General features: G+C 50.7%; 1 protein-coding gene across 6 annotated transcripts in view; it reads right to left on the reverse strand.

The window, feature by feature from the left end:
- Nucleotides 1–27,191, reverse strand: part of EVA1C (eva-1 homolog C) — a 78,361-nt gene that overhangs the window by 22,287 nt on the left and 28,883 nt on the right. For 4 of the 6 annotated variants that reach the window (XM_045436858.1, XM_045436855.1, XM_045436854.1 and 1 more), the window contains 3 exons: nt 18,542–18,738; nt 15,528–15,651; nt 6,528–6,680 (listed from right to left, as the gene is read on the reverse strand). In XM_045436858.1, coding sequence (XP_045292814.1) covers nt 6,528–6,680; nt 15,528–15,651; nt 18,542–18,738 — 474 coding nt within the window. Of the gene's footprint in view, nt 1–6,010; nt 6,135–6,527; nt 6,681–15,527; nt 15,652–18,541; nt 18,739–19,298; nt 19,421–27,191 lie in introns of those variants that run through there. The other 2 variants (XM_045436860.1, XM_045436859.1) reach the window with 2 other exon arrangements.

Genomic DNA, 27,191 nt, shown 5'->3' on the forward strand with positions numbered 1-27,191 from the left:
TCAAGCCATTAAATTTGGGGGGTATTCTGCTGCACTGAAACAGAAAACTAACACAGTTTTGATACTTAAAAGGGGGTTGCTGGGGTAATAAGAAATTCCTAAAAACGTGGGCGTGGCTTTGGAACTGGACTTTGGGCATAAATTGGGAAGACATCGAGGAAAGTGTTGATGAAGGTCTAAGGTCTTGAAGAGCCTTCCAGCATCTGTAACCTTTGCACCCTGAGGCCAAGTGCATCTCAGAGTAGAGTAGAATTTCCCAACTTCAGAAGTGAATGGGCACAGGTGTGCTGGATATTTCCCTTGGGACCCCAGGCTGCCCCCCAGCCATTGATTTTGGCATTGGGTACTGCCTCCCTTCACCCTACTGTGCCATACAAATAGAATTTTCTATGTCACTGTGGAGAAAAGGCTGGGGAGACCTGTTCAAGGCCAGGGTGTGGTGTGTGACCAATGACTCTCTATGGCCTGGCCTGCCTGATACATTCCAGATGGGGGACCAACTTAGGGCACTGAACACAGAACGGAGGCTTTGTTTGACTTCCCCCAGGCATGGGCTCAGAGGCTTTGCTGAGCCCAGGCATGAGCATCTTTATGTCCTTGGGAACATCCAGTATGAGCTCAGGTCCCACTAGAGCATCCCCTGAAGATGCTCATGGGAGCGTGATGGCGTCACGACATGGGGTCGGAGGTCATGTGCAGACGCCCTGACTTCCACCAGGGGTGTCCTCCTCCCCGCCGCCATGAAGCCCCTTCCTTCTGAACCTATCTGACGTGTAACGTTCACAGAATCGAAAAAGCAACCAGCTGCGCATAACAAACCCAAACTCAAGTCCAGAAAAAAAATATACCGTGGGGTGGGACAGCAGAAAAGCATGTAAAGGATCCACATCTCTACTCTGTTACGTAAAAGTTTATGAAAAAAAATGAAGGGTCCCACCACCAAAAAGAAAAAAAGAAAGAAGAAAAGAATAAAGGCGAGAGAGACAGTGGGCAAAGTGCAAATACAAGAATCACAAAAACATGGGAAACTTTCAAAGTCATTAATATTCAAAGAAAGGCAGACCCAAAGGACCATTTTATAGCCATTAAATTGGAACCACGAAGAACTGTCACACACACCTCTGCCAGAGTCATAAGCAAACCCGGAGTTACACATTGCTGTTTAGGCATTTAAATTGATACAAAAAGGTTTTGGAAAAGAGTTCTGGTGATACGTATAAAGCATTGTCAACATACCCACGCCCCCTTTCAGTATAAAACTTCTGGGAATTCATCCCAAGGAAACAATCCAGAGGAAAGAGAAAGCTACAAGCCCAAGGTTGTTATACATCACTCACAATATTCGAAAATCAGAAGCAGTAAAATAATCCAGCCCCTAGGGAATGGTTAATCAATGATCTGTATCCCTTTTAGAAGATATGAGGAAAGGACTGGCATTGTTAGGATTTTGGTGGCCGCATGGAAGAACACCCATGATGTGAAGTGAAATTTCAGAGCAGAATCAAATGCGTCTGTTCTAGAATCGCCAATACGTAAAAACTGTCCCGTGCTCCCACACCAGGACTTGGAAGAGACCCTGCAAAGGAAAAAGCTGCTCATTTGATGGGTAACATCTGTGGCTGAACTGTTTTCTTATTTCTCTCTCCCTCTCTCTCTCTCAGAGAGAGAGAGGGAGAGAGAGGGAGTGTGTGAGCTGGGGAAAGGGACCGAGGGAGAGAGAGAATCTTAAGCAGGCTCCACACACCTAGTGTGGAGCCCCACGTAGGGCTCGATCTCACAGCTGTGAGCTCAAGACCTGAGCTGAAATCAACAGTCGGGCGCTCAACCCACTGAGCCACCCAGGCGCCCCCGAACCATTTTCTTATTTCTGTTAAATGTAACTTATGGCACTGGTGCAACACAGTAACAATGATCGTAGCAGCCATCTTCCAGAAGGACCTGGAAATGCCCTCCCTCGGTATTTAAGTGCCACATCAGCTGCGTTTCCTGACGTCACTGAGGTCCCGCTGGCCTCCACCACGCATGCTCTGGGAGGCCCCGAGGCCGGAGCTTACGGGGTTCCACAAGAGGAAAGGTGGGCACATCACCTTCCAGAGGCCGCAGGGAGGCCTGACCACCCGGGCCTAGACCTGTCATCCTGCAGAGCTCACGCCAGGCCCCAGAGTTGAGAAGAAACGGCCCTTTCCCCTTCTTCAAAGCCATGTTGCTGAGCTCCAAGTACTAACTGGGAACTTAGAACACAGATCCCTCTGGCAGCCTGTGGACCGGATGTGGCCTGTAGGCATGTTTTCTTTGGCTCAATCACTGTTTGAAAAGTTGGAACATTTCACATTACAAAAAAAAAAAAAAAAGGCCGTATTTCCAGCAACTCATGAGGGTTTGGAAGCCGTGACGACACTAGACCCGCCTTCTGGGCCGGCAACCATGAACCTGCGGGAGCTCCGGGTGGGTGCCTCACTTAGGACAGGCTCGGATTCATTCATGCATGCCAAGAGCCACCTGGGCACCTGCTCCGTGCCAGGCACTGCTCTAGCTGCTGGGAATCCTGCAGGAAGCAGACAGACACCATCTCTACGGTGCTTCCCTTCCCCAGGGAAACAGGCCATAGACCTGTATGCGATGGTTCCCACATTATGAAGACAAACACGGGACCGCGCAGACAAGAGGCCATGCTGGTGGGGAGCCCCAGGAGACCTGTCTCAGAAGGATATTTGACTTGATCCCTGAAGGATGAGACAGGGCCAGCTACACAAAGATGTGGGGTGAGAACGTTCCAGGCCAAAGGAAGAGCTTGTGCACAGGCCCCAGCCTATGAATGAGTGTGCCGAATGGCCCACAGTTCATTCGTTCATTCATCCATTCTCCCCACAGCTGGGGGAATGGATTTATTCTAATTACAGTGGACAAAGCGCTGGGCTTTAAGGGGTGGGAGGGTATGGTGATCTGATTTATTTTAATGATATCTCTCCGGCTGCAAAGTGAAGAAAGGGCCAAGGGAGGGGAGGGAATCAGGGAGGAGAGGGGGCCGAGACACCAGTCAGGAGGTGGTCCGGATGGTCCAGGCGAGAGATGCCCAGAAGCAGGGAGCAAAGTGGCCGGATGAGAGACCCTCACTGCAGGAGAGCCGAGGACGTGTGGACGGAGTCAGTGGGAGGCAGGGCGTCAAAAGGTGTGCTTTCTTTCTTTCTTTTTTTTTTTTTTTCAACGTTTATTTATTTTTGGGACAGAGAGAGACAGAGCATGAACGGGGGAGGGGCAGAGAGAGAGGGAGACACAGAATCGGAAACAGGCTCCAGGCTCTGAGCCATCAGCCCAGAGCCCGACGCGGGGCTCGAACTCACGGACCGTGAGATCGTGACCTGGCTGAAGCCGGACGCTTAATCGACTGCGCCACCCAGGCGCCCCAAAAGGTGTGCTTTCAAAAGTGGGTGATATCGGGCGGGCCTGGGCAGCTCGGTTGGTTCAGCATCTGACTTCGGCTCGGGTCATGATCTCACGGTTCATGAGTTTGAGCCCCGAGTCGGGCTCTGTGCTGACGGTGCGGAGCCTGCTTGGGATTTTCTCTCTCCGCCCCTCCTCCCCTTGGGCGCGCTCTCCCTCCTCCCTCTCAAAGTAAATAAATAAACTTAAAAAAAAAATAAAGTGGGTGATATCAAGGCGTTTACACAAGAGGGATAAATGGATGGTCTGGTGGAGGGGGGATCGTGCCAAGTGCAGTTTATAAGCCTCCCGTGTGGCTTTCCTGGGCCAAGAGGTGAACAGCTTCTCAGCGTTCAGCTAAAGGGAGAAAACACGTCGGCACGGGCAGCCAGTGGTTTGTACCCGCGCACACCAGGGTCTGCCCTTTAGCGCTGACCTGACGGGAGGGAACAGTCCAGGTCTCCATGGGAGCCCTCACGGGGCCTTTCGTGTCCCCTGGGAGCCTCTTCCCACCGCAGAGCATAGGCCCAGACGGTCTCCGGGGCTCGGCAGTGGTTCACGAACGCGGCGAACAGTCTGATCTTCAACCTCACGTGTAGTCAACGGGCAAGGGACAGAAGCCCTTGCCCGTGAGGGGTGGGAGGGCACAGGGGAAGGATGAGCCCGTGGCTTTTGCACGTGTGACTTTGCCAGGGCTCAAACCTTCTCACACGGAACCGCTAAGCGAGGGGCCCGGTCTTGCATTCACGGACCTTTCCTGTATCAACAAGGGTTATTCATGGCATTAGGACAGCTGGTTGACCTGAGGATTCCTCGACGTCTCTATGGAAACCTGTCTTTTAGCCATGATGTCTGCTAACATTCTCTTTGGCTGATTACTTGATGAAGAAGGATGAGGGTCCCTTTGGTGCAGGAGTAGGTCAGATCACCAAGGCTCCCGTATCCAGCCAAGGAGACCGGATCACTTCAGGATGTTCAGAAGAACAGCCGTCAGACTGGCCTTTGGGAAGGATGCCTCTGGCCATCTGGGCAGAAAAGCAGGCTGGGAGTAGGGAGATGGCACAATGACCAGCGCCCAGACCGGACACAGTAGCGGGGGCCAGGGCAGAGGGGCTGGAGACGTTCTGAACGCATGCGGGTGTTGTACGAGAGGGACGCTGGAGTGTCAGGAACTCACAGGTCGCTCACTGGGGGGTGGGGTGGGCCGAGGGGCGTGCAGTGACATACGAGGGGAAGCCACCCTCACAAAGACCTCTCTGCCCCACTTGGCAGCCAAGCCTGTTAAACGGGAGTCCCCTCCCCCAGACCTGGTCAAGAGCAGCTAGATGCCAGCTCTGCCCCTTCAAGAGACCCTCTGCCGTCCTCAACAGAAGGGCCTTCCTTCCCAGAACACCAGGCTGGGGGGCTTTGGTGGCCCGTGTCCCTCCTGAACGGCTTCTTTGCTCTCTCTTCTCGTCTTGCCCGAGAACCTGCCTGCGCGCTGGAGTCACGTCACGCTCTCTCTTTTCAGATCCAAGATAATTGGTTTGGTATGAATTTCTTTTTAAAATTAACGTTTCGGGGCGCCTGGGTGGCTCAGTCGGTTGAGCGGCCGACTTCGGCTCAGGTCATGATCTCACAGTCTGTGAGTTCGAGCCCCGGATCGGACTCCGTGCTGACAGCTCAGAGCCTGGAGCCTGTTTCGGATTCTGTGTCTCCCTCTCTCTCTGACCCTCCCCTGTTCATGCTCTGTCTCTCTCTGTCTCAAAAATAAATAAACGTTAAAAAAAAAATTTAAAAAAAAAATTAACGTTTCATTTCACATGTGATCCATGAAGAAGTCGTAGCGATTTAATACATTTCAGAGCTCATTTTACTTTTGATGAATAAAGTGCAACTCTCTGCGCCGGTTCCCAGTGGGGCCCATTCTCTCTGGTAACATGGCGGGTAAAGATCAGGCCGCTTCCCCCCCACAGACTGGCATGCGTGAGGGTTAATTCTGTGTCTCAACTTGACTAGGCCATGGTGCCCTGCTGTTTGGTCAAACACCGGGGTAGACTGCTGTGAAGACACTTTTAAGATAGGACTGACATTGAACTTAGTGGATTTTGTGTAAAGCAGATTACCCTTCCTCATGTGGGTGGGCCTCAACCAATCAGTTGAAGGCCTGCTTTTCCTCCGGGCTGCAACATAGAAAATCTGCCCGTTTCCAGCCTGCCGTCCTGCAAAATTCAGACTCAAGATTGAACACCAACTCTTATCTGAGTTCCCAGACTGCCGACCTGCCCTGCAGGTGTCAGACTGACCATATTCCACCACTGTGTGAGCCGATTCCTTAAAATCAATCTCTCTTTCCAGATACAGGTCTATATGTCCCGTTAGTTCTGGAGAGCACGGACTAATCATAACCTCAGGTGACTCTGATGGCTCCCCAGGTTCACTCCCTCACCTCCTTCAAGTCTCTGCTCAGCACGACCCTGTGAGACCATGCCTGTCTGTGGTACACCCCAGCCTTCCCTGTCACCCCCACCCCCCGCCCGCCGAATGTGCCCTTCCCCTCAGCACTTGTGTGCACCTGAAATACAACACACGTCGTTCGTTCTCTCATTACCTCTTGGTCCACTGCTGGAAGGTCAGTGCCACGTGAACCCTGTGTTGGTCACCGATGGCTCCCCCACACCTAGAACGGGGCCCTGCATACAGTCGGCGCTCAGTACCTACTCGGTGTGAAGCAACTATACAACGGACAGATTTGGGAATGTGGGTCAGAAGGAGGTGGGACCACGTGGGCGCTTCCTCCCTGCCCTTGACTTTCCCTCTAATCCAGGGACCAGCCCCTGCCAGGCTTCCTTCCTTGGGGAGTCAGGGCCCTAATCCACTCAGCACCCTAACGATAGCCACACGGTAACACATACCAGGGGCGCCTGGGTGGCTCATCGGTTAAGCGTCAGACTCTTGGTTTGGGCTCAGGTCATGATCTCACGGTTCATGGGTTTGAGCCCTCCACTGGGCTCTGTGCTGGCAGCTGTGAGCCTGCTTGGGATTCTCTCTCTCTCTCTCTCTCTCTCTCTCTGCCCCTCCCCACCTCAAAATAAATAAATAAACTTAAAAAAACCACACACACGTACCAAAAGGGGGGAGCCGCTCTGCTTCTGAGAAGCAGATGTCTGGCTCCTGGGTCCTCCTGCCGTAGCTCGCAGAGTAGATGTTGAGAAACTTCGATGGGTGACAGTGCAGCTTCAGCTCTTGGTTTTCACACACGGTTTTGTTTTTTAGTTCATCTGAAGCAGAAACAAAGATCAGCGACACCATCAGCTTCCCCCAGAAGGACTCAGGGAGCCTTACGCGAGCCCTCAGGGGCTGTATGCTGAGAAGGACAGTGGGAACAGCCCCTCCAGCCCATGGCATCTATGACCCTGAGAAACAGCGCCCTCTGCAGGAAGAGAGTGGGAATGACAGTCAGGTGCACAAGGAGGACATTGGGGGGCGGGGGTAGTGTGGGCAGTCAGGGAAGGCAGGACTTCCTGGCTTGGGTTTGCGGATGGGGGCCTGGCCAGAAAGGATGTTTCTCTCCCTCTCTCTCCACCTGAGGTCACATATTCCTTAACTGAAGGGAGCCTTTCCTCAAATGCGGGCTTGGAGCTGCACAGGTAAAGACCAGGGATCGCCTGATTGAGGATTAAACCTCTGGAGAGAGCCCGCTGACACCTCACCACCGGACCTCCTGATGTTCTAGCACACACCCCCATTTATATATTTAAAAAGAAAAATGATACAAAAGCGAGTTATTTCCTTGGGTAGAATACAGGAAAAAACAGGGCATGTGAAGAGTCCCTCTTCAGGGCAGTATGAAGATCTCGGTCCAGGAGCACCTGCGGCTCGGGCCGCGGTTGCGTGCTACCTTCCGACTCCCCGCACCAGGTCACAAATTCCCAAAGAATTTAGGAAAAGGTCTGTGTGTTTGTTTAATCCGCATGCCACTGTAAAATTTCCCTCTGCAATGTCACACAGCGTTGACACTGTAAATGCATTGCTGATGAAAATATAGTTTATTGTTTTTTCTTAAAGAATGTACTGGAGGGGTGCCTGGGTGGCTCAGTCGGTTGAGTGTCCGACTTCAGCGCAGGTCATGATCTTGAGGTCCGTGGGTTCGAGCCCCGCATCCGGGTCTGTGCTGACAGCTCAGAGCCTGGAGCCTGCTTTAGATTCTGTGTCTCCCTCTCTCTCTGCCCCTCCCCTGCTCATGCTCTGTCTATCTCTGTCTCTCAAAAATGAATAAACATTTAAAAAAAAAAAAGGTACTGGAAAAGCATTCAATTAATAAAAAAAAAAAAGAGTTTCATAATGATTTGATTTTTTTTTTAATTTTTTTTTAACGTTTATTTATTTTTGGGACAGAGAGAGACAGAGCATGAATGGGGGAGGGGCAGAGAGAGAGGGAGACACAGAATCGGAAACAGGCTCCAGGCTCTGAGCCATCAGCCCAGAGCCCGACGCGGGGCTCGAACTCACGGACCGCGAGATCGTGACCTGGCTGAAGTCGGACGCTTAACCGACTGCGCCACCCAGGCGCCCCATGATTTGATTTTTAAAAGCAGTAACCGTTAACCCGCCAGACACAAAGAACCACATAGTGTATGATTCTATTTTTTTGAGATATCCAAAAAAGGCAAAGCGAAGAGACAGAATGTGGGTTAGCGGTTCCCTGAGGCTGAGGATCGGGGACAAAGGGAAATGACAATACACGGACACAGGACATTTTTTGAGATGATGGAAATGTTCTAGAGCTGGGTTATGGTGACGGTTACATGACTCAGTACAGTTACTGAAAATCACTGAATTGCACTTAAAACGGATGACATTTATGCTACGCAAATTATATTTCAATAAAGATATTTCAAAAATAATAATAGCCAAATTTATTGAGCACTTCCTTGAATTAAGCCCTGTTCTAAGATCTTTAAATGTATCGGTGAATTTTTTTTTAAGTAGGCTTCATGCCCAGTGCACAGCCCCATGTGGGCTTGAACTCAATGATCCTGAGATCAAGACTTAAGCTGAGATCAGTCATGAGATCAAGACCTAAGCTGAGATCAAGAGTTAGATGCTTAACTGACTGAGCCACCCAGATGTCCCTAAATGGATCAATCAAGTTCATACTCAAAATAGCCCTTCTGGGAACCACCTCTTCATATCCTTGGCATGTTGTGTTTTGGATTTTTAGACACTGTAGCAGTGATTCATATAGTCTGGATGCTAACCTTCCTCTTTTACGTGTTATAAATATCTTTTCCTAGCCTGCCACTTATCTTAAACTTTGCAAAAGCAAAGCAAAGCAAAACATAAAGGGGACTACGGCCATTTATTTGCACATGTGGTTCTCTTCTCCCTACCTCCCCAATGTTTCCTAAAGAAAAAAATCATTCTATTACCCTCGTTCTAGATCTGTTTTTACTTTGAAATGTCAACTGCAGCGCAAACAGGAACATTTTTCAGCCAAACAAGCCAAGAGGAGCTAAATTACAGGAGCTAATGAAGGCTGTTTGGGGCGGGGAGGAAGAACATACCGAGAAGAAGGAAAACTAGCCCCCCACGATGACCCCCCATGACCACCCCTCCTATGACCATCTCCCAAGACCATCTGTGGCCATCCGCCCATGACCACTACCACTGTGACCATTCCCCATAACCATTCCCCATGATTGCCCCCCCATGACCATCCTCCATGGCCATTCCCCATGACCACCTTCCACAACCACCCCCATGACCACCCCCCGCGACCATCCCCCCCAGCTCCCACGTTCACTTCTCTGACTCAGTCATGTTTTTGGATTGGAGGTGCAGGCCATGCCCAGATCCCTCATAGATCTCAAGTTAAAGTTTTCCAAACTGTGACTTAAGGCCTATTCTATTCATGAAATCAATTTAGCAAATTGTGACCAGCAATTTAAAAAAAAAAACAAAGAGTTTAGAAAACATCAAAGCACCTCACTGCAAAAAAGGATAAACACTGTTTTATAATTTTTAAAAATCCTTTCAGTTGTGTGTATGTTATGCCGGGCCAAAATGTAAGATGTTTTCCTTACCCTGCATTGTAATCAAACCAATCTGAAAGCCCCCACTGAAGCCTTACGGGAAGGCGTAAGTGGTAAACACGAGGGCAATGGTGGCCCATGGGACCTTTGAATCCTGGAGTCCCCGATGCTTAAGCTCCAAACTTACAAGATGAAAGAAAATAATTTCCAAATATACATTCCGCCTTTCCATAACTTAGAAATTCCCGTGCCTTTCTATACCAGAGAAGCAGCAGTGAGGAAAGCTTCAGGATCTCAAGATACCATCAGCTCTGGTGCTGCTTAAACCTGACACTGGTCTTTTTTTTTTTTTTTTTTTAATGTTTATTTATTTTTGAGAGAGAGACAGACAAACAGAGCATGAGCCGGGGAGGGGCAGAAAGGGAGACAGAATCGGAAGCACGTTCCAGGCTCTGAGCTGTCAGCACAGAGCCTGATGTGGGGCTCGAACCCACAAACCATGAGATCATGACCTGAGCTGAAGTTGGACATTGATCGACCGAGCCACCCAGGCGCCCCGGCCTTATGCTGTTCTTTAATCCGTGCTGAGGGGAACGCTCAAGATGAGTGAAAGGCGTGAAGCAGAAACCAGGTTACAGATGCTCACCAAATCCCCGTACGGCCTAGTAACACACAAGGAACTATCAGAGGAGGGAAGGTTCTGGGGTGACCAAGCAGTATGTAGAATGCCCTTCATCCACTCATTGGAATCTTAATACAACAAGTTTGAACCTAAAGCCAAGAAGCTTTGTTTTCTTTTTCTGAACAAAAAGAACACGGAGTCTGACCCTGACATCGAGGGTTTGATTTTGGTGAGTCACATCCGCACTGGTATGAGTTTTTCAGTGCTTTTTATGAGTAAACGCTAAATCCCACCAACACCGAAATACTGCCTGACTTCAAAGGCCCGGAGTGAACGATGGCCTTTGATGCAGAACAGGGGGCATATGGGTAGACGCACCAAAAAGAGCTCAAGCAAGCACCCTTCCAACGGGGAGAAGGCTGAAAAATGTCAAGAATGCCTTCCAGTGGCAGAGCTCGCCAGAAAGGATGAAAACCAAGCCTGATCTCAGCAAACTGGAAGCTTTTCTTTTGAACAGGACTGGCTCCTTTCTTCCTTCCTTTCTTTCTTTCATTTTCTTTTCTTTCTTTTCTTTTCTCTTTCTCTTTTTTTCTTTCTTCCTTTTTTTTCTTTCTTTCTCTTTCTCCTTTCTTTCTCTTTCTCTTTCTTTCTCTCTTTTTCTTTCTTTATCAGAATTTTTAAAAATTAGAAAAGACTTTTTAAGGCCTGTCAAGAAGTGCATTTATTAGCCACCATCTTTCTGATGTATTAAGGCCCATTCATTAAAGGAGGCCTCGATGCCGGCCAAACTCACGCAGAGTAAAACAACACCTCCATGTAAGGCCTCCAGTGATCCTGTCCTCAGATTATGGGCAAACCATCTCTCGGAACGGAGAGGCCTGTGAGTGTCACCTTACATACATGGGGTTACTGCTGTGTGATGATGTGTCACTTGGTTCCTTAAGAATGTACTAATTCGCTGTCGCCTAAGAGTGACATTTCTGGGCCCTAAACACAGTGGGGCCACTAACAAAATCGCTACTTTTCTTAGAGAGAGAGAATTTGTTTTAAAGCTGGGTGACACTGCTCAGTGGTCTCAGATTAGAAAAGGCATACACAGCCTTCCCAGTGGGTTTGGACAGGGAGGGTGACAGGAGCCCGGGGAAGTGGGAAAACCAGGACGACAGTAACAAAGTCCCCTTCCTGATTCTGCAAACTAGGGGGCTCTATGTGTCCTCTTTAAAAAAAAAAAATGTTTACTTATTTTTGAGAGAGAGAGAGAGAGAGAGAGAGAGAGACTGCAAGCAGGGGAAGGGCACAGAGAGAGGGAGACACAGAATTTGAAGCAGGCTCCAGGCTCTGAGCTGTCAGTACAGAGCCCGACGCAGGGCTTGAACTCACGAGCCACGAGATCATGACCTGAGCTAAAGTCGGACGCTTAACCGACTGAGCCACCCAGGTGCCCCTCTGTGAGTCCTCTTTAATAACACAGATACACATGTGCATATCAGCAGTGGCCTTCCACAGAAGGGCAGAGAGGGTGATCTGCCAGGATGAGAATGTGTTACTACTGATGTTAGTTACAAGGGCCACGCGGGCGATATTGACATGCAGACAGATACTTACTCACTTTTACTGTGTTTTTAAAATTCTCTATGGTATACCCTGCTCATGCCTGCACCCAGGGAAGACTCCCCTCAGCCTCCCAACATCTGGGTATCACTGCCTTTCGGTCAGTCACATCTTCAGCAAGAATGACCTTAATCTGCCTCCTGGAATAATAGCTACCAATTACTGAGCACAAGTGCACAGCACCGTACTTTTACACACTCTGCCACAGCGTGGAAGGTGCACTGTCTTCCCTCTACCGTTGGGTCACGGAGCCGACCCTGGGAGTTTCCCTATGCTATCCAAGGTCACGCAGCAGCCACACAGCAAACAGGGTTATGAACCCAGAACTGCCAAAATCCAAAGCCTCACGGAAACCAAGATTCTCTGCAAGGATGAGATTTAAGGAGGTGAAGCGGGGTGTCTGCTTGAGAAAAGAAGGCTCTTTCTAGCGAGGTTTGCTGGTAAAATAGTTCTCCCACCATCCACAGGCAAGCCCTGATTTACAGCGTTTGCCCATCTCCCTGGTGTAAATACTCCCGTTGTGGCAGCTTTCACTGCACTCAGGCAGAGCTGGGAAGAAATGCCCACAGTCGGCTCTCACGATGAGGGCTGGCTCCCCGGGCCCCTGGCTGCAGCAGTGGGGGTGCCTTCTGAGGATCAGTGTCAGTGTCATGCTTGGGCTGGCATCAGAAACAGAGAAGAGCCACCGGGGTGAGAGGGCTGCAGAAACAGAGGCTGGAGGGGATAGGAACGACCTCTCTTCTGCCTTCCTCTCACAGTGGTGACAGGGACCGCCTCCCAGCCTGCAGGGCCTCAGGTCACCAATGTCTACATTACCGAGGCGCTCTGGTCTGAAGGATCATGTCCCTGTTAAATTCGGGTTGAAATTCTGATGCCCAACTTGATGGTACTAGGGGGTGGGCCTTTGGAGGGGCTTAGATCATGAGGGTGGAGTCCCCATGCATGGGATTAGGGCCCTGAACGAAAGAGACCCTAGAGAGATTCCTCGCCCCTTCTGCCAAGTGTGGATACAGCAAAAAGACAGCCATTTGTGAAGCAGCGGGCCCTCGGCAGGTGCCAAAGCTGCCATCCCCTTGATCTCGGTCTTCCCAGCCTCCAGAACTACGAGAAATAAACTCCTGTTGACTATAAGCCACCCAGTTGATGGCATTTTGTTAGAGCAGCTCAAACAGCCTAAGATACAGGGCTGTGCCCCGCATCTGTTATACATGGGGCAACCAGAGGGGACGTGAAAACCCCAGCCACGCATCCTCCCTGCTTAATGCCCCTCACAGAAAGAGTCCACCCCCTTCCTTGCCCATCAGGTCCCGGGGATCCTGCTCCAACTCCCCATCCGGTGCTCCTGCTGGCTCCCCAGAGCCCCCTGCTCCCTCCGGCCACAGCCTTGCATATGAAGTGCTCCTTCTGTGCCCGACCCCTAATCTGCAGTCCCCAGCCCCATCACTAGCCAGGAAAGCCTTCCTTGCACCCCTGCCGGGCTCAATTCCCCCGGAGCTCCTGGCACAGTACCAAGAGAGTAGGGTTCTCCTGAGATGTATTCTGGACAGATACGATCTTTCTGGAGAAAGCTGATATTTGCTAGAACCTAAAAGGCAAGAAGGAAGCAGCTATGCGAGGTGAATGCTCGCTGGATGAAAGAACGTGGAAGCTCTCCAAGCTGGAGCCGCCATCCAAGAAAGTTCTGCAGAACAGGAGTTGTCTTCATACGCCAACACCTGGCCCCACACCTGTGCACGGTAGGTGCTTCAGCAGTGTTTTGCTGAAATGACATGAGCAATCAGACCTCATCACTGGCCACAGTAATAAGGCTGTGGCCTGGCACTGACATAGTCGAGGTTCAGCCACTTCCACAGGGGCCTTTTTATGTCTTTTACAGGTTGGTCTTTTGCAACTTCGCATTATGAAAAATTTCCAAGAATATCACAAGAGACAGGCATATTCTCACTGCGCAGATCCTTCAACCGTTAACATTTTGAACACGCTTTAAAATGGGCTGTCTTTGGGGCACCTGGGTGGCTCCGTCAGTTGAGTGTCTGACTCTTGATTTCGGCTCAGGTCACGATCCCGGGGTCGTGAGATCGAGCCCTACATCAGGCTTTATGCTGGCAGCTCAGAGCCTGCTTGGGATTCTCTGTCTCCCTCTCTCTCCGCCCCTCCCCTACTCATGCTCTCTCTCTCTCTCTCAAAATATATAACTTAAAAAAAAAAAGTTTGTCTTTTCCACCATGGAAGGAGGACAGCATTTTTTAAGATTTAGCCATGGGAAGGACACTACTAAGAACACAGAGATGTAGACGGGATCTTCCTGAGTGAGACAGGAGGTGACGAGGATTCCTGGGGAGGGTTTGGCTGGTCTGCAAAGTTCGGGCCTGTGTGTGGGTGTTTGCGATCATGTGCACGTGTGAGTATGTGTGTGACAGTGCATGTGTGTGTGATAGCACGTACGGGGGGGGGGATTGTATGCATGTACGAGTGACTATGTGCAATGTGAGCGTGCAATCGTGGGTATGCGTGCAAATGAGTGTGTGCATGTGAGTGTGAATGTGTGTTTGAACACACAGCATGGGGGGAAGAGCCATAGGGGCCGTTCTGAGGCATCTGGGCCCCAGCAAGGAAAGGGTTTAAGACAGAAGGCTGGGTATTTGCTGGAAGGTTCCAGTGCTTTCTCTGCAAATGTGCACTTGAAACTACTACACACGTATGAGCTAAAGCTTCACCCGCCTCCGGCACCTAGTCTGCCACTGTCTTGGGGGGGGATGCTGGGAACCAGAGGCAGAAACCAAGAGAGAACAAAATTCAGAAAATAAAACCAACGCGTTGGGGTGGCAGTGCAGAATTTTTAAAGTGATCATGCCTTCCTATAATCGTTTGGTTAAATATTGTTGCTATAACTTTGCTTTCTTTTCAACAGGTTATTTCAGGGTCGCCAGAAGCCTCTAAGGCTGCAGTTACCCATGGCTTCTCTCAGGCAGGCTCTCCACACCTGCACGTGTGACCTCCTCGCTGAAAGGCAGTTACTTGTGGTCTTTAACGGGTGAATCACAAAACTGATGTGCGTTACACATGGCACAAGTCAACAGAGAAAAGTGAGAGAATCTGAATAGGAAAGGCTGCTCCAGCCAGAATCTCCTCCTCTTTCTTTCCCCTTAGGGAAAGACACTGTGTGCGGAGCCCCTGCTGTAGGTGAAAGCGGAAGAAGCAAGTTCAGAAAGATCTAGAACCGGGGGCTCCAGCGGCAAATGTGCCCCCCGGCCCTCTCGAGAGAACAACAGCCCAGCGGCTGATGGTGAGCTTCCTTTGAGTAAGGAAAACCCAGTTCCCCATTTTGGGGAAAGGCAACTTTAGCCTCTTGCCACCCCTGATACCTTTAGCATGGGTACAACTGGGTTGTACATATTACGAAGGATTTAAAAAAAAATTTTTTTTAATGTTTATTTATTTTTGAGAGACAGACACACAGAGCACAAGCAGGGGAGGGGCAGAGAGAGAGGGAGACACAGAATCGGAAGCAGGCTCCAGGCTCTGAGCTGTTAGCACAGAGCCTCACATGGGGCTCAAACCCGTGGACCACGAGATCATGACCTGAGCTGAAGTCGGACGCTTAACTGACTGAGCCCCCCAGGCGCCCCTACGAAGGATGTTTTGAATTCAAGGATTTGAAGAATGCACATGGGTATATGGCTGCACACACACGTGCACACACACACCACAAAAGAATAGGTAGGACATCTCTATTAACAAGTTTCCAAGTTGGACAAACACCCGCTGGCGGAGAATTTCCATCAGGGGTGTGAATAAAACAGGAAATGCACACCCCAAACACACTGTCCCCCCGCCCCCCCGCCCCAGAAGTTACTTACTAGGCTGGCATTTAAAGGAGACCAGGAGGTATTTACTGCTTCCTGGACAAAGGTCAGGTCCAAAAACACGGCTATTGACCAGGAGATGGCAGGCACGCTGGTTCTGGCATTCATCCAGCACCTTCTAAAATGAGGGGGGTAGAAAAGGGATAGGCTTGAAAACCACACACGATATCTGTGAGACCCCACACCCGGGCCGCTCTGGGCTCTGACAAGGAAAGGACACCTGTCTGCTTGGCCTGGGGGCCACACAAAGAACCTTCGAGCTGCTATGAGCTGGGTCTGAGACTGCACACCTGTGCATTGACCAGGTCAGCTGCCTGTCTCCCTGTCTGTCCCAGAGCAAGAAACCCGACCCTACGGCGCCAGGCTCCCACCAGAAGCCCAGCCTCAGTCTTCCTCGAGTGGAAGTGTTGCCAATGGTTTTGACCGAAGTGCTGCATCATGGAGGCTTTGGGAAACACGAGCGAGACCCGAGGACCTCAGAGCGTGGGCCAGACGGGACGCGGAGGTCCCTTCCGGGAGGCATCCCCCTGGCTGCAGAGCTGAGAGAGCCCTGTGAGGACCAGGAATCACGGCCGTCGCTCTGCATCCTTAGAAACGGCCCAGCACAGACCACAGAGAGCTCAGCATTTGGGGGAGGCCTTGGGAGACCCAACCCAAAACAGGCCAACCAATAAACATTAGAAAGCTGATTCTTCCCACCCTTGCCAACCTGGAGGGCACAGGGCCTACTTGTTCCCCAGGGGGCAATTTTCCTCGTTGGAAAACTCAGGCCTTCTGTTGCGCATTTGGCTCCAAAGTTCTCCTTCAAATCTCTCTTTCCCTCATTTTTTTCCCAGGCAGTGCACACTCCCTTGTGAATGAATCTGTTCCGTGCAAAAGCCCATGAATCGCCCTGTGGAGGGTCACAAAGGGGCCTCACTGCCGTGCTTCCTGTCTCCAAACACAACAGGCGCTGCCCGTAACACACAGGTCTTACACTTAGCGTCCGCTAACAGGATACCCAGCACACTATACGCTTCCCAAGAATCTACTCACTACTGTTGGACTCAATTTACCTCAGCTTCACGAGCCTGTCCGAATCGCCATGCTCTCATAGTAGATTATGGAATAACTCCATGAAGGCTGCTGGCCTTACCAGGCATCCCTTGTCACCTCAGGGGCCCAGCAGAGGTGGTATGAAATCTGGAAAAACACCCAGGGACCCCCCTCCCCCCCCGAGAGGACGGGACACATCCTCATGGCTGAGGGTCACCGTGCAATGACTCAGCCCTTGTGTGGCTCCACGTGATACAACCACAGAGTGGGACCCGAGGCGGGGCTGTTCCCAAAGGGGGTTAACAGCTGAGAGATGCGTGGGGCGGGGGGACTTCCTGTCGGCATTCAGTCACGGGCCAGACCAGCTGAGGTGCCCCTGGGTGGACATCGACACCTGTTCTCTCCAGCCTTAGGCGACCTCACTCTGCGGAGGGGGAAGCACTTTGCCTCAGTTCCCAAACGCTGCCCAAAAGACACAAAATAAAGGATCTCTTGCCCTCTGGATGAAAGAGCAGTGCACGGGGGATGTTTCTGGCAAACAAACCTTCTGAACAACAATTGGAGTCGTGTTCACAAATGCTAACTTGTCTGCCTGGCTCTGGAAACGCCCGCTTCCCTCAGGCCTGCCTGGCAGAGCCAGGCACCATATTGGAGAGCGAGGGTGGTGCCCATTCTTTGCAGCTCCAAGGTGCCAGGGGTTCATATTTCCACAAAGCAGGGCACCCGTCCTATGGCACCGGCCCGTGTTCTTTTTATGCACCTAGGAGAGCGGCAGCCGGCCTGGGGGGCGGGGAAGGGTGGGCAGGGCAGTTGGGGCAAGGACTGGGGGCAGGCCAACCGGGATACAGCTCCTGGAGTGGCACCCCAGGGACAGGACTGGGGGCTGGGTGGGGCACCCACAGGAAGTAGCTGCTGGTCTCCAGAAGCAACAGGTGGCCTCTCCTCGGGGGTGTGGAAGCCACGTCCAGGGATTTCACTCAAACACATCCTTTTGGCTACTCAGCTGGCATCTCTACCTATCACATGGCCATTCTAGATACTAAGACGCTTGGAATGGAAGCAGTAAGTGGTGTAAGAAATAGAAAAATCCTTATATTATCACATGAGTTTGGCTTCTCCGCTTTGGACCTCAGAGAGAGCTACACGGCATGAACAACAATTTCATCAGTCCTTGGTCTTCCTAGAAAGTTTATCTTTCCCCCCATTTCCTGCGGCTGAAAAACAGTCGAAGAGCCATGAGTAGTCTAAAATCACCACTGAAATACTAGTCCTGACCTCTTCCTATACCAAATCTTTTGCTAATCCCAACCCTCCCCCCCAAAAGAAAGTCTTAGCTGCCCCCCTCCCCAAATTCCTGGTACTATCTGACAGAAAAGCAAATCAGCAGAGGCCGCCCAAAGAAGCTCCAAAGAAGAATAATGTCATTATCTACAACTGGAGAAGAAAACCATTTTTTTTTTTTTTTTTAAAAAAAGACCATGATTGCTATTTCCCTTCCGCGAGAGCATTCTCTGAGAAGTTGGTCAAGATCTCGACTGTCTGCCTCACACAGCCCCCCGTGGTTTCCACTAAAGGAGTCACGTTCCCTCTCTACTGGGGTATCGACGGGACAGGTGGTCCTGGAGGGTGAAGGCCAGCACGACTGTACTTTGCCTTACGGCAGTGAGGGGTACGTCTCTGAATAAATTCGTAAGGCCAGCGTATTAAGGGAGCTCCCCAGCAGGCAGGAATCCCATTTAGTCTTTGGTGAAGACAGCAGGCAGGAATCCCATTTAGTCTTTGGTGAAGAACCTTTTCCAGAAGCAAATAATAGCTCACTTGTGAAACCGGTGATTTGTAGAAGTTGGGGTTTTCGTGGATCAGGTTTGCTTTGAGCAAACTATATAATCACAAGCATATATACAGAGAGAGAGAGAAGGAGAGAGAGAGAGAGGACCATTTTATCATCCTAAAACATCTACAAAAGATAATACCTGCAGTGTTGTGGGTGCCACGCAGGTTAAGCTGTCTTCCCTCTGGGAGGCAGGCGGCTGGGTGCTACACATTTGGTAATCTTGCCCATAGAAGGCCGACTGGACACTTATCGTAGAATGCCGAGGGCACTGTAGATTCAAATGGTCCCCATCGCAGGCATAGGCGGTGTGGTTCTGCAGGAGTTTGGTTAGGTAACCTGGAAAATATTCAGCTGGGTTACAAGAGGCCCAGGAACTCACCACTCCTTCACAGATGTCCAAGCAAGAGGACCTCAGCTCCCCAGGGGAAGGGTTGGTCGGTCCGGAAGACGCCGGGTGGAGCTTCCCTAGCAGCTGCCACGGAGAAGACCCCAAACGAGGCTGGTAGCTGAGACTAATGGAGCCAGGTGCCAGTTTTCCCATCTGGGTTGTAAACTTTGGTCTGGAGTGGCCCATGGGAAGGCTGGGAGGGCTCTTTCCCTTTGGGATTGGCCAAGGGCCAAGAAATCCTGAAGCATCTCCATAAAACGGGAAAAAATTCCAAGTGGGGGTCCCTTGGGCATGTAGTTGCCTGTCCCTGGAGAGATTCGGGCTCTGTGATCTCCCACTTGCTAGGCCAGGCCTTCCTGGAGTGAGGGGATGCCATTTTACTTCGGGGTAACCACTCCTGGGCCCTGGACAGGAAAGCAGGGCAGCCTATGTGGGGTAAGGGCCTGCTCTGGGGCCAGGGGAAAGGGAGGGATGGTGGGGCTCTGTTGCAGGTTGAACGATGTCCCACCTCAAATTCATGTTCACCAGGAACCTCAGATGTCACTTAATTGGAGACAGGCTCCTCGAAGATGTAATTAGTTAAGATAAGGCCATACTGGAGGAGGCTGGCCCTCGATCGGTGTGACCGATGTCCTTATAAGAAGAGACAGAGGGAAGACAGCCTTGTAGAGACTGGAGTGATACATCCACAAATCAAGGAACCCCCAAGGATTGCCTGCAACCACCACAAGCTGGAAGAGGCAAGGAAAAGATTCTGCCTTAGAACCTTCAGAGGCACCAATGGCCCCATGACACCTTGGCCTCCGCCTTCCAGCCTCCAGAGGGAATGAATCTCTGCCATTTTCAGCCACCTCAGCCTCCGGTCCTTTGTTACAGCAGCCCCAACAAACTCATACAGGCTCCGGGTCCCAGCCTCCCTGGCTCCTTCTCCAAGCAGACTGGACGAGCCACGGGGCCCCGGGCTCTGAGGAGCTGTGTGCGTGACCTGGCAGGCACGGGCGGCCTGGACCACTTCTCAGAAAGGAGGAAGGAAGCTTCATCTGAAATGTAGATTCCTTTCCTCCTTCTCACACCTCATGAGGTCAGTCGCAAGGCAGCTGGGAGGGAAGCCAGGGACTTTCTGGTGAGGTGTGTGGGAGACGGCTTTGGCAGGCCTCAGCCTCGGAGGGGGCGGAGGGGGTGTGGAGGAAGGCAGTTTCAGAACTCCCCAATTCCCACGCAGATGGCCCGTGCTTAAGTTATTCCTGTTTAAGTTTCATAATCCTCTCAGGCCACAGTTCTCTGCAAAGGGCACCCACTCCAGCTCCCCGGCCTTCCCTGAAAGTCACAGTGAAAAGGGACCCTGACATCTGCCACAGGATGGTCACACTCACCAACCGGAAGGTGAAGAGGGGGACTGTTCGACATGTAACCCAGACCTGAGGCCTCTCACCGCCATCCCCTTTTTCCTTCCCACCCTTGAAAGCGGCCATAAATAGGCCAAGAAGTCCACTTGGAGAAGCAGACCCTAGCTTGAGCCGCAAAACTGACATCAGGCACGGGGAGGGGGTGAAGGGGGGGGTGGAGTCAGGGTCCTGCTGGTTAGAACAATGTCATCACTCTCACTGCGCTCCCCTCCAGGCACGGAGAGAGGAGAGGCAGAGACCCCCTCGGTGGTCCCACGGCCACAAGTTGGCCTCTTCCTGCGGGACACAGGTGGGCCGTGGTAAAGCCATGACTTGGGAAAGTTCCAGCCCCTCTGTGGGATCTCAGCTCCCCATGATGAGCCACACCAGGGAACTCAGAGTCGCCCTCATGCTGCCCCAGGCTAGCACCCACCCCGAAGCTCCCCAGGCTGCTACGCCCTCCCTTGTGTCTCTTGAAACTCATCATTAAAACTTCCTTGCCCATCACCACGCCATTCCCCAGGACCACACTGGATGACCAGCTGACTAAAATGTTACATCAATCCTGGGAGCAAGACTTCGGCTTAATGGTTTGTCCCAACCGTCCATGTGTGACTCTAGCTAGATGAAGGAAACGACAGGTCCATGGGGGTGTTGGAGGCACAGGCCAGAAGGGGCCTGGGTCCCAGATTCATGGAGAAGATTCATGGAGGCTTCTCCACAAACGGTTACATGAGTGGGAAAGAAACTTCCGCTGTTTGGACCATTCTTCTATTTGTCATGCAGTCTGTCCCCAGTAAACAGAACTTGATCTCCGTGGGAGCATTTACATCAAAACATGACGTGAGTGGGGTGTGGTGGCCAGAGCCCCCACGCATGCCATATTTGTATTCTGACGGTGCTCTGGAGGCAGAAGCTCAAGGCAGAGGATGGCCTCTCAAGGCCTTCCGGGCCCTTCTGCACTTTGAGCGGGGAGAGGAATGTGTCAGTCCTAACAGCATGAGATACATAGAAGACACTTCAGCAGTAACATCTGCCCTATGCTCAGTCCAGTTCCTTCTTCAAAAACCTATGCCTGTGTCCGCCCATGATTCGGCACTAAAATGAAGTGAGCGAGGAAACTGCAAACAGACACGGAGGGAACTTAAATGCACATGAGTAGCGAGAGAAGCCAGGCTGAGGAGGCTACAGGCTGTATGATGCCAACGACATGACGTTCTGGAAAAGGTACAACTGCAGAGATGGTAAAAAGATCGGTGGTTATCAGAGGCTTGGGCGAGGGAGGGCTGAACGGGGGGAGCTCAGAGGATTTCAGGGAGATAGAGCTACCCTGCAGGACACGAGCATGATGGACATTTGTCAAAACCTCCAGAACACTTGTCATTATACACAGTCAAAACCTACAGCACACAACACCCAGAGTGAACCCAGAGGTAAACTATGGACTGTGGTCCATACTGTGATGTGTCAATGTGGGTTCGTCAATTGTAACACATGTGCCACCCTGATGGGGAACATGGACAGTGCGGGGGGGGGGGGGGGTGGCGCGCAGGGCGTTGTCTGTGTGGGCACAAGAGGTATCTGGGAACTCTCTGTAGCTTCCACTCAACTTTGTCCTGAACCCGAAACTGTTCTACAAATAAATGTCTATTTAGGGGCGCCTGGGTAGCTCAGGAGAGTAAGCATCCAACTCTAGGTATCAGCTCGGGTCGTGATCTCACGGGACCGTGAGTTTGAGCCCTGCCTCAGGCTCTGTGCTAACAGTTCAGCGTCTGCTTGAGAATCTCTCTCTCCCTCCCTCTCTCTGCTCCTCTGTGCTTGTGCTCCTCTCTGTCTCTCTCTTTCTCTCTCTCAAAAATAAAAAAGTAAACATTAAAAAAGAAGAAAGTCTACTTAAAAGAAAATAATTAAAACCACTTGGGCTTCCCCAGAATAGTGTTACCTTTGGGAGACGAGGGGTTGGGAACAGGGAGGGGTCATGAGGGTGAGCTGGCCAAGCTCTTTTCTGGATCTGAAAGGTGGATACATGTTTTACTTTGTGAAAGGTCACCCAGCTATGCACTAGGGATAGGTGCATTTTTTTGTAGGTAGGTAAATAAAACTGCTTAAAAAAACCTCTCTCTGACCAATGCTTTTAAGTAAATGAAGGACATCTAGACTCCATGGAGCCTACGGAGGATCAACAGGACAAGGGCAGTGGAGAGATACCATGTTCTACAGCCAACCACAACCACACCAGATGCTACTCGAGAGTGACGGCAGGAGATGCCCCCGAGGACAGACCACTGGCCCTCAAACCTTGGGGTCAGGATCCCTCCACATTTGCATCCCACACCTCCTTCTGACTGGCCCACTGTGTCAGAAGAGGTCAGGAAGAAGGACAAGTTACAAGTATCTAGTGTTTTCAGCAACAAAGAGGACATCACGGACCTTCTTGAGAGGCATTTGGGATGGTGGGTGGGGACAGAAGCCACTGAGCGGCAAGTTGAGGAAAGTTGAGGAAATCCAAGATGGTTCATGTGGTAGGAAGCATAGTGGCCTCCCAATGATGTTCACAGGTCCCCTCCTGGGAGCCTATGAACATGTATGGAAAAAGGACTTTGAGGTTGTGATTAACTTAGAAATCTGGAGATAGGGAGGTGATCCTGCAGGACCTGAGAGGCCCAATAGAATCGCCAAGGTCCTTATAAGACGGCCAAAGTGGATAAAAGATGTGGCAATGGAACCAGATTTTGAAGTGATGGAGTCATGAGCCGAAGAATATAGGTGGTTTCTAGAAACTGGAAAAGGCAAGAAAACAGACCGTGCCCTGAAGCCTCTGGAAGAATGCAGCACTGTTCACACCTTGATTTTAGACCTCCAATTTCCAGAACTGTAAGAAAATACATCCGTGCTGTTTTCAGCCACCAAGTGTGTGACGATTTGTTATAACAGCCATAGGGAACAACACAGTTTATACGGATGACTCTTGCAACAACTTGGTAAAGGGGAGGAGAGACACAGGGCTAAAGTTATAAGAACTGATGTCCGGGGACAGATTTTTAAACAACTGTGACTGAGTTAAAGCTGGGAGAGACCTCTGCACGTACGTGTGTGTGTGTGTGTGTGTGTGTGTGTGTGTGTGTGTAAATACATATGTAGACGAGCCCTAGGTCATGTGCAAATTATATTTCTCGCTGTGGGTTGAGGTGGAACACATTTGAAAGTGGGTACTAGCAGGAGGGCGCTTGAAATGTTGGAGCGTGGGCTCCAAGCTAAATATAGGGCAGGAAATGAGCACAGGAGAGGCCCGAGGGAATAGAGGTCTGCTCAGATCCAGCAAGCTCAAGGTGGGTGCAACCACACCAGCAGGCTGCAGAGGCAGGAGGTTGTGCCCCATGTGATTTTGAGGCGGCGCGCTTGGAGACCATGGCGATGTCCAAGAAGTGGCCATGGAAGAGGGTGTGAGAAGCGGGTGGAGGGGAAGGTTGCTAGAAACGAGGATGCCCCCTGGACCAGGCATCTCCCAGGATACAAGTAGGAACTGGTGACGGAGCAAGAGCCTGCTGCCAAGGTTGCTCTTAAACCAAGGGCAGATGACAGATGACCCACTCCCAGTCCAATGCCCCTTCCAGTGTGCTGTCCAGCTTCCCCAGTGAGCACGTGCACTCTTTCCATTGCGTTGGGCAGAGTCAACACATTGGTGTTTCGGTCCATTCGGGCCTGCTATGAAAAAACACCACAGATGGGGTGGCTTATAAACAACACAAATTCATTTCTCCCAGGTCTGGAGGCTGGAAAGCCCCAAATCAAGGCACCAGCATGATTGCATTCTAGTTAGGTCCCCCTTCCTGGTTCAGAGCGAGCCCCATCTTGCTGTGCCTTCACATGGTGGAAGGGGCCATGGAACTCGGCGGCATCTCTTTTATAAGACATTAATGGGGTTAGGGAATCTCATTCATAAAGACTCTACCCTAATGACCTAATCACCTTCCAAAGGCCCTACCTCCTAATACCATCACCTTCGGGGGCTAGGATTTCAACATATGAGTTTTGGAGGGACACACACATTCAGACCATAGCACTTCGCTTCTCTATACCTTGGTTTCTTGGCTGGTTCAAATGAGATCCCTTTTAAAGAATGACTACTGGGGCACCTGGGTGGCTCAGTCAGTTAAGCGTCCTACTTCGGCTCAGGTCATGATCTCACAGTTCCTGAGTTCGAGCCCTGCTTCGGGCTCTGTGCCGACAGCTCAGAGCCTGGAGCCTGCTTCAGATTCTGTGTCTCCCTCTCTCTCTGCCTCCCCCCTGCTCGCACTCTGTCTCTCTCTCCAAAATAATAAATAAACATTAAAAAATTAAAAAAAAAAAAAAGAATGACTACTAACGCAACTTTTTGTTGGCAGTTCTCTCTGAGTTGAATGCCCCATCATTCCGGATCAATCAAAAATGCTTTATTTCTTAATACGCTCACCCAGAGCTCTTGGTCTAGCTCTATGTGTGTGGGCAAATATTTACTATCCTGAAAGAAAGCAGAAGAGCAAACTGTTAGGAAATCAGTCTTTGGAGCCTGGCCCGGCCTGGAAATACTCTGTTGTTCCTTGTTCATTTCACATAGTTCAGGGGCCAAGGTACAGCTTCTGTTTAACTCCAAGATCCTCTCCTGATGAATCTTTCCACTGTGTCACCAGCAGAAGCTTCCACAGCCATGGCCTTGGCTAGAACTTTCCTTAAGGGATCATCTTGCAAGGCCTGGCTGGGTTGGGCAAATCTTAGAGTAGTTTAGATAAAGGCTTTTATGTGTTCCTTATTTTAAAGGCAGATGGATAATTCACAGGGAAGGAACCCCCAAAGAGTGCCAGGAGCTCTCCTCTGTCTTCAGAAAGACAAGGGGAAGTCACTCCTGAAGATTCTCATTCCCGTCACTTTTACGAGGAAAAGCCATTTCCACAGAAAAACTCCAGTGACCAGAGAATGACCAGAATGCAAATGACCAATTTTCAAGGAATCGTGGGTGTGCCCCAAAGTGTCCCGTGAGAGGAACAAACATTACGCGGGGGAGAAAGGAGGTTAAGTTATAGCAAAATGAGGCTGGGATGTACGGGTTAAAACAAGGCAAACACAGGTCTTGCCCTGAAGCATTTCCCAGGGCCACAGACAGGCCCATGTGCACTGCAACTGGCAAGCATCGGAAAGAGGAGATAGAATCCCTCGCACACAATTGACCAGCCCTCCATTTTTTTTTTTTTTTTTTTTTATATTAAGCATCTGAAGGTTATTGTTAAACGCATCACTCTAAAGGAAACGGTTAGAGTTCCGTAAAACACAGTGCAGATGGCTACATCTAACTTGGATGATTTCAGAAGGTAGTTCAGAATCCCATACGCCTGCGGAAACCTCCATGCGGCATCTGTGGGTGGGGAGGAGGAGCCGGAGCCGAGGGTTAAAAGCCTGAGAGCAGGGTTCAAAGCGGAATTAAGCTGCGTGACTGTGGCCATCACCTCTCAGCCTCGGTGTCCTCGTGTTTTGCGGTGAGGATCAGATGAGGTGAAGGGCATAGCATCTTTATCGGCCATAATCCACGGCACCTGTCCGGGGTATCACTATTGGATTGTCAACCTTGAAGAACACGAATTTACACAGAGCTCTTTGGCGGCTTGCAAATCAAACCGCACTTCCGCAAGCCCCGTCTGCTCTGAGCGCCGATGGTAGGACGGTCAACTCACAGACAAGCGCATAGCCCAGTAGCCACCCTCATGGTCCAGAAATGTCACTGCTGTGCTTGAAGGGAAAGGGAAATTTTCCTTCTTTCCTGCCTGCCTTCCTTTCCATCTTTCCTTCATCCCTCCCTCCCTTCTTTCTCTCTTCTCTCTCTCTCTCTTTCCTTTTTTTTTTTTTTTTTTTTAATAATTAAGGTTTACAGCATTACAATATTTAGAACGGGCCAAACGAGCTGCAAATCCTTCCTCCTTTCTTTTCTGAAGTCAGAGCCCTCCGCAAGAGTCCAGGTTTCCCAAGGGCTAATGGCTGCCTGAGTCACTCTAAGCACAGGATATAAGTACATTAGTTGCCGGCCCCACATCCGTGTGCTAAAGTCCCCCAATCACCAGGGGCCAATTTCCCAATCTTCCTTCTGGGAAGAGAGTAGAATTCAATTATATTGCCCTTGCTATCCCCCCCCCCCCGCCCTTCCCCACTTATTTAATAAAGCAGCACCTTCCAATCCATTAATGCCTTAGATAAGCGACTACACCCTTTTATTCACAAATACTCAAAGGTGTTTCTACATGCTTGAAGTTCTTTTCCAGAAAAGGGTTTTTTTTTTTTTTTTTTCTTTTGTGTTTGTGAGTGTGTTTGGAGAATTGGCAAAAGCAGGAGCAGGGGGCAGTCCACGTGGCTTTAGGGCAATGAGTCAGTGTTTCTAAGAGCGCAGGAAAGGCCCCACAACAGATAAAGGGCTCATGACTGGGCCCCACACACCCCAGAGCATTATGGTCAAAAAGTAAAGTCAGTTTCAGTGATTTCTCTAGGCCTGGGTCTGGCACGAGAAAGTTGAACCTGGAGGTTTATGATGAAGAGAACGACAGCCTTCAGTATATATCTTCGATGTTTGAGGAGGAATCACAAAGGTGAGGGACCACCAAGGGTGGCCCTCTGATCTAACGGTGAGCTCAGATCCTGGCCCCAAAACAGACCAGGGGAGGACAGAAGGGGAACTGAGGGTCTACATGGGGTAGCAACCATACATTTTCTTCTGAGCATATGAGAAGAGCACATTTCCCAGTCCTGCTGTGTGGGCCAGTGGAAAGCTCTGGCCAATGGAAACAGGGCAGAAGGGATGTCGGCCACTTGCAGATATGGCCCTTGAGACTCCATGTGACCCTCCACTCCCTCTCTCTCCCCACTGCTGTCACATGTGGAAGACAGAAGGGACAGGGACAGCTCTGAGGACCCAGAAGATGGGGGAGGCACAAGACGGAAGGAATCTGGGTCCCTGAATGACCGCATGAACACAACCTCCCCCCTTTTCTAATTAC

The sequence above is a fragment of the Leopardus geoffroyi genome, chromosome C2 (assembly GCF_018350155.1).
Source record: "Leopardus geoffroyi isolate Oge1 chromosome C2, O.geoffroyi_Oge1_pat1.0, whole genome shotgun sequence".
Classification (NCBI taxonomy): Eukaryota; Metazoa; Chordata; class Mammalia; order Carnivora; family Felidae; genus Leopardus; species Leopardus geoffroyi.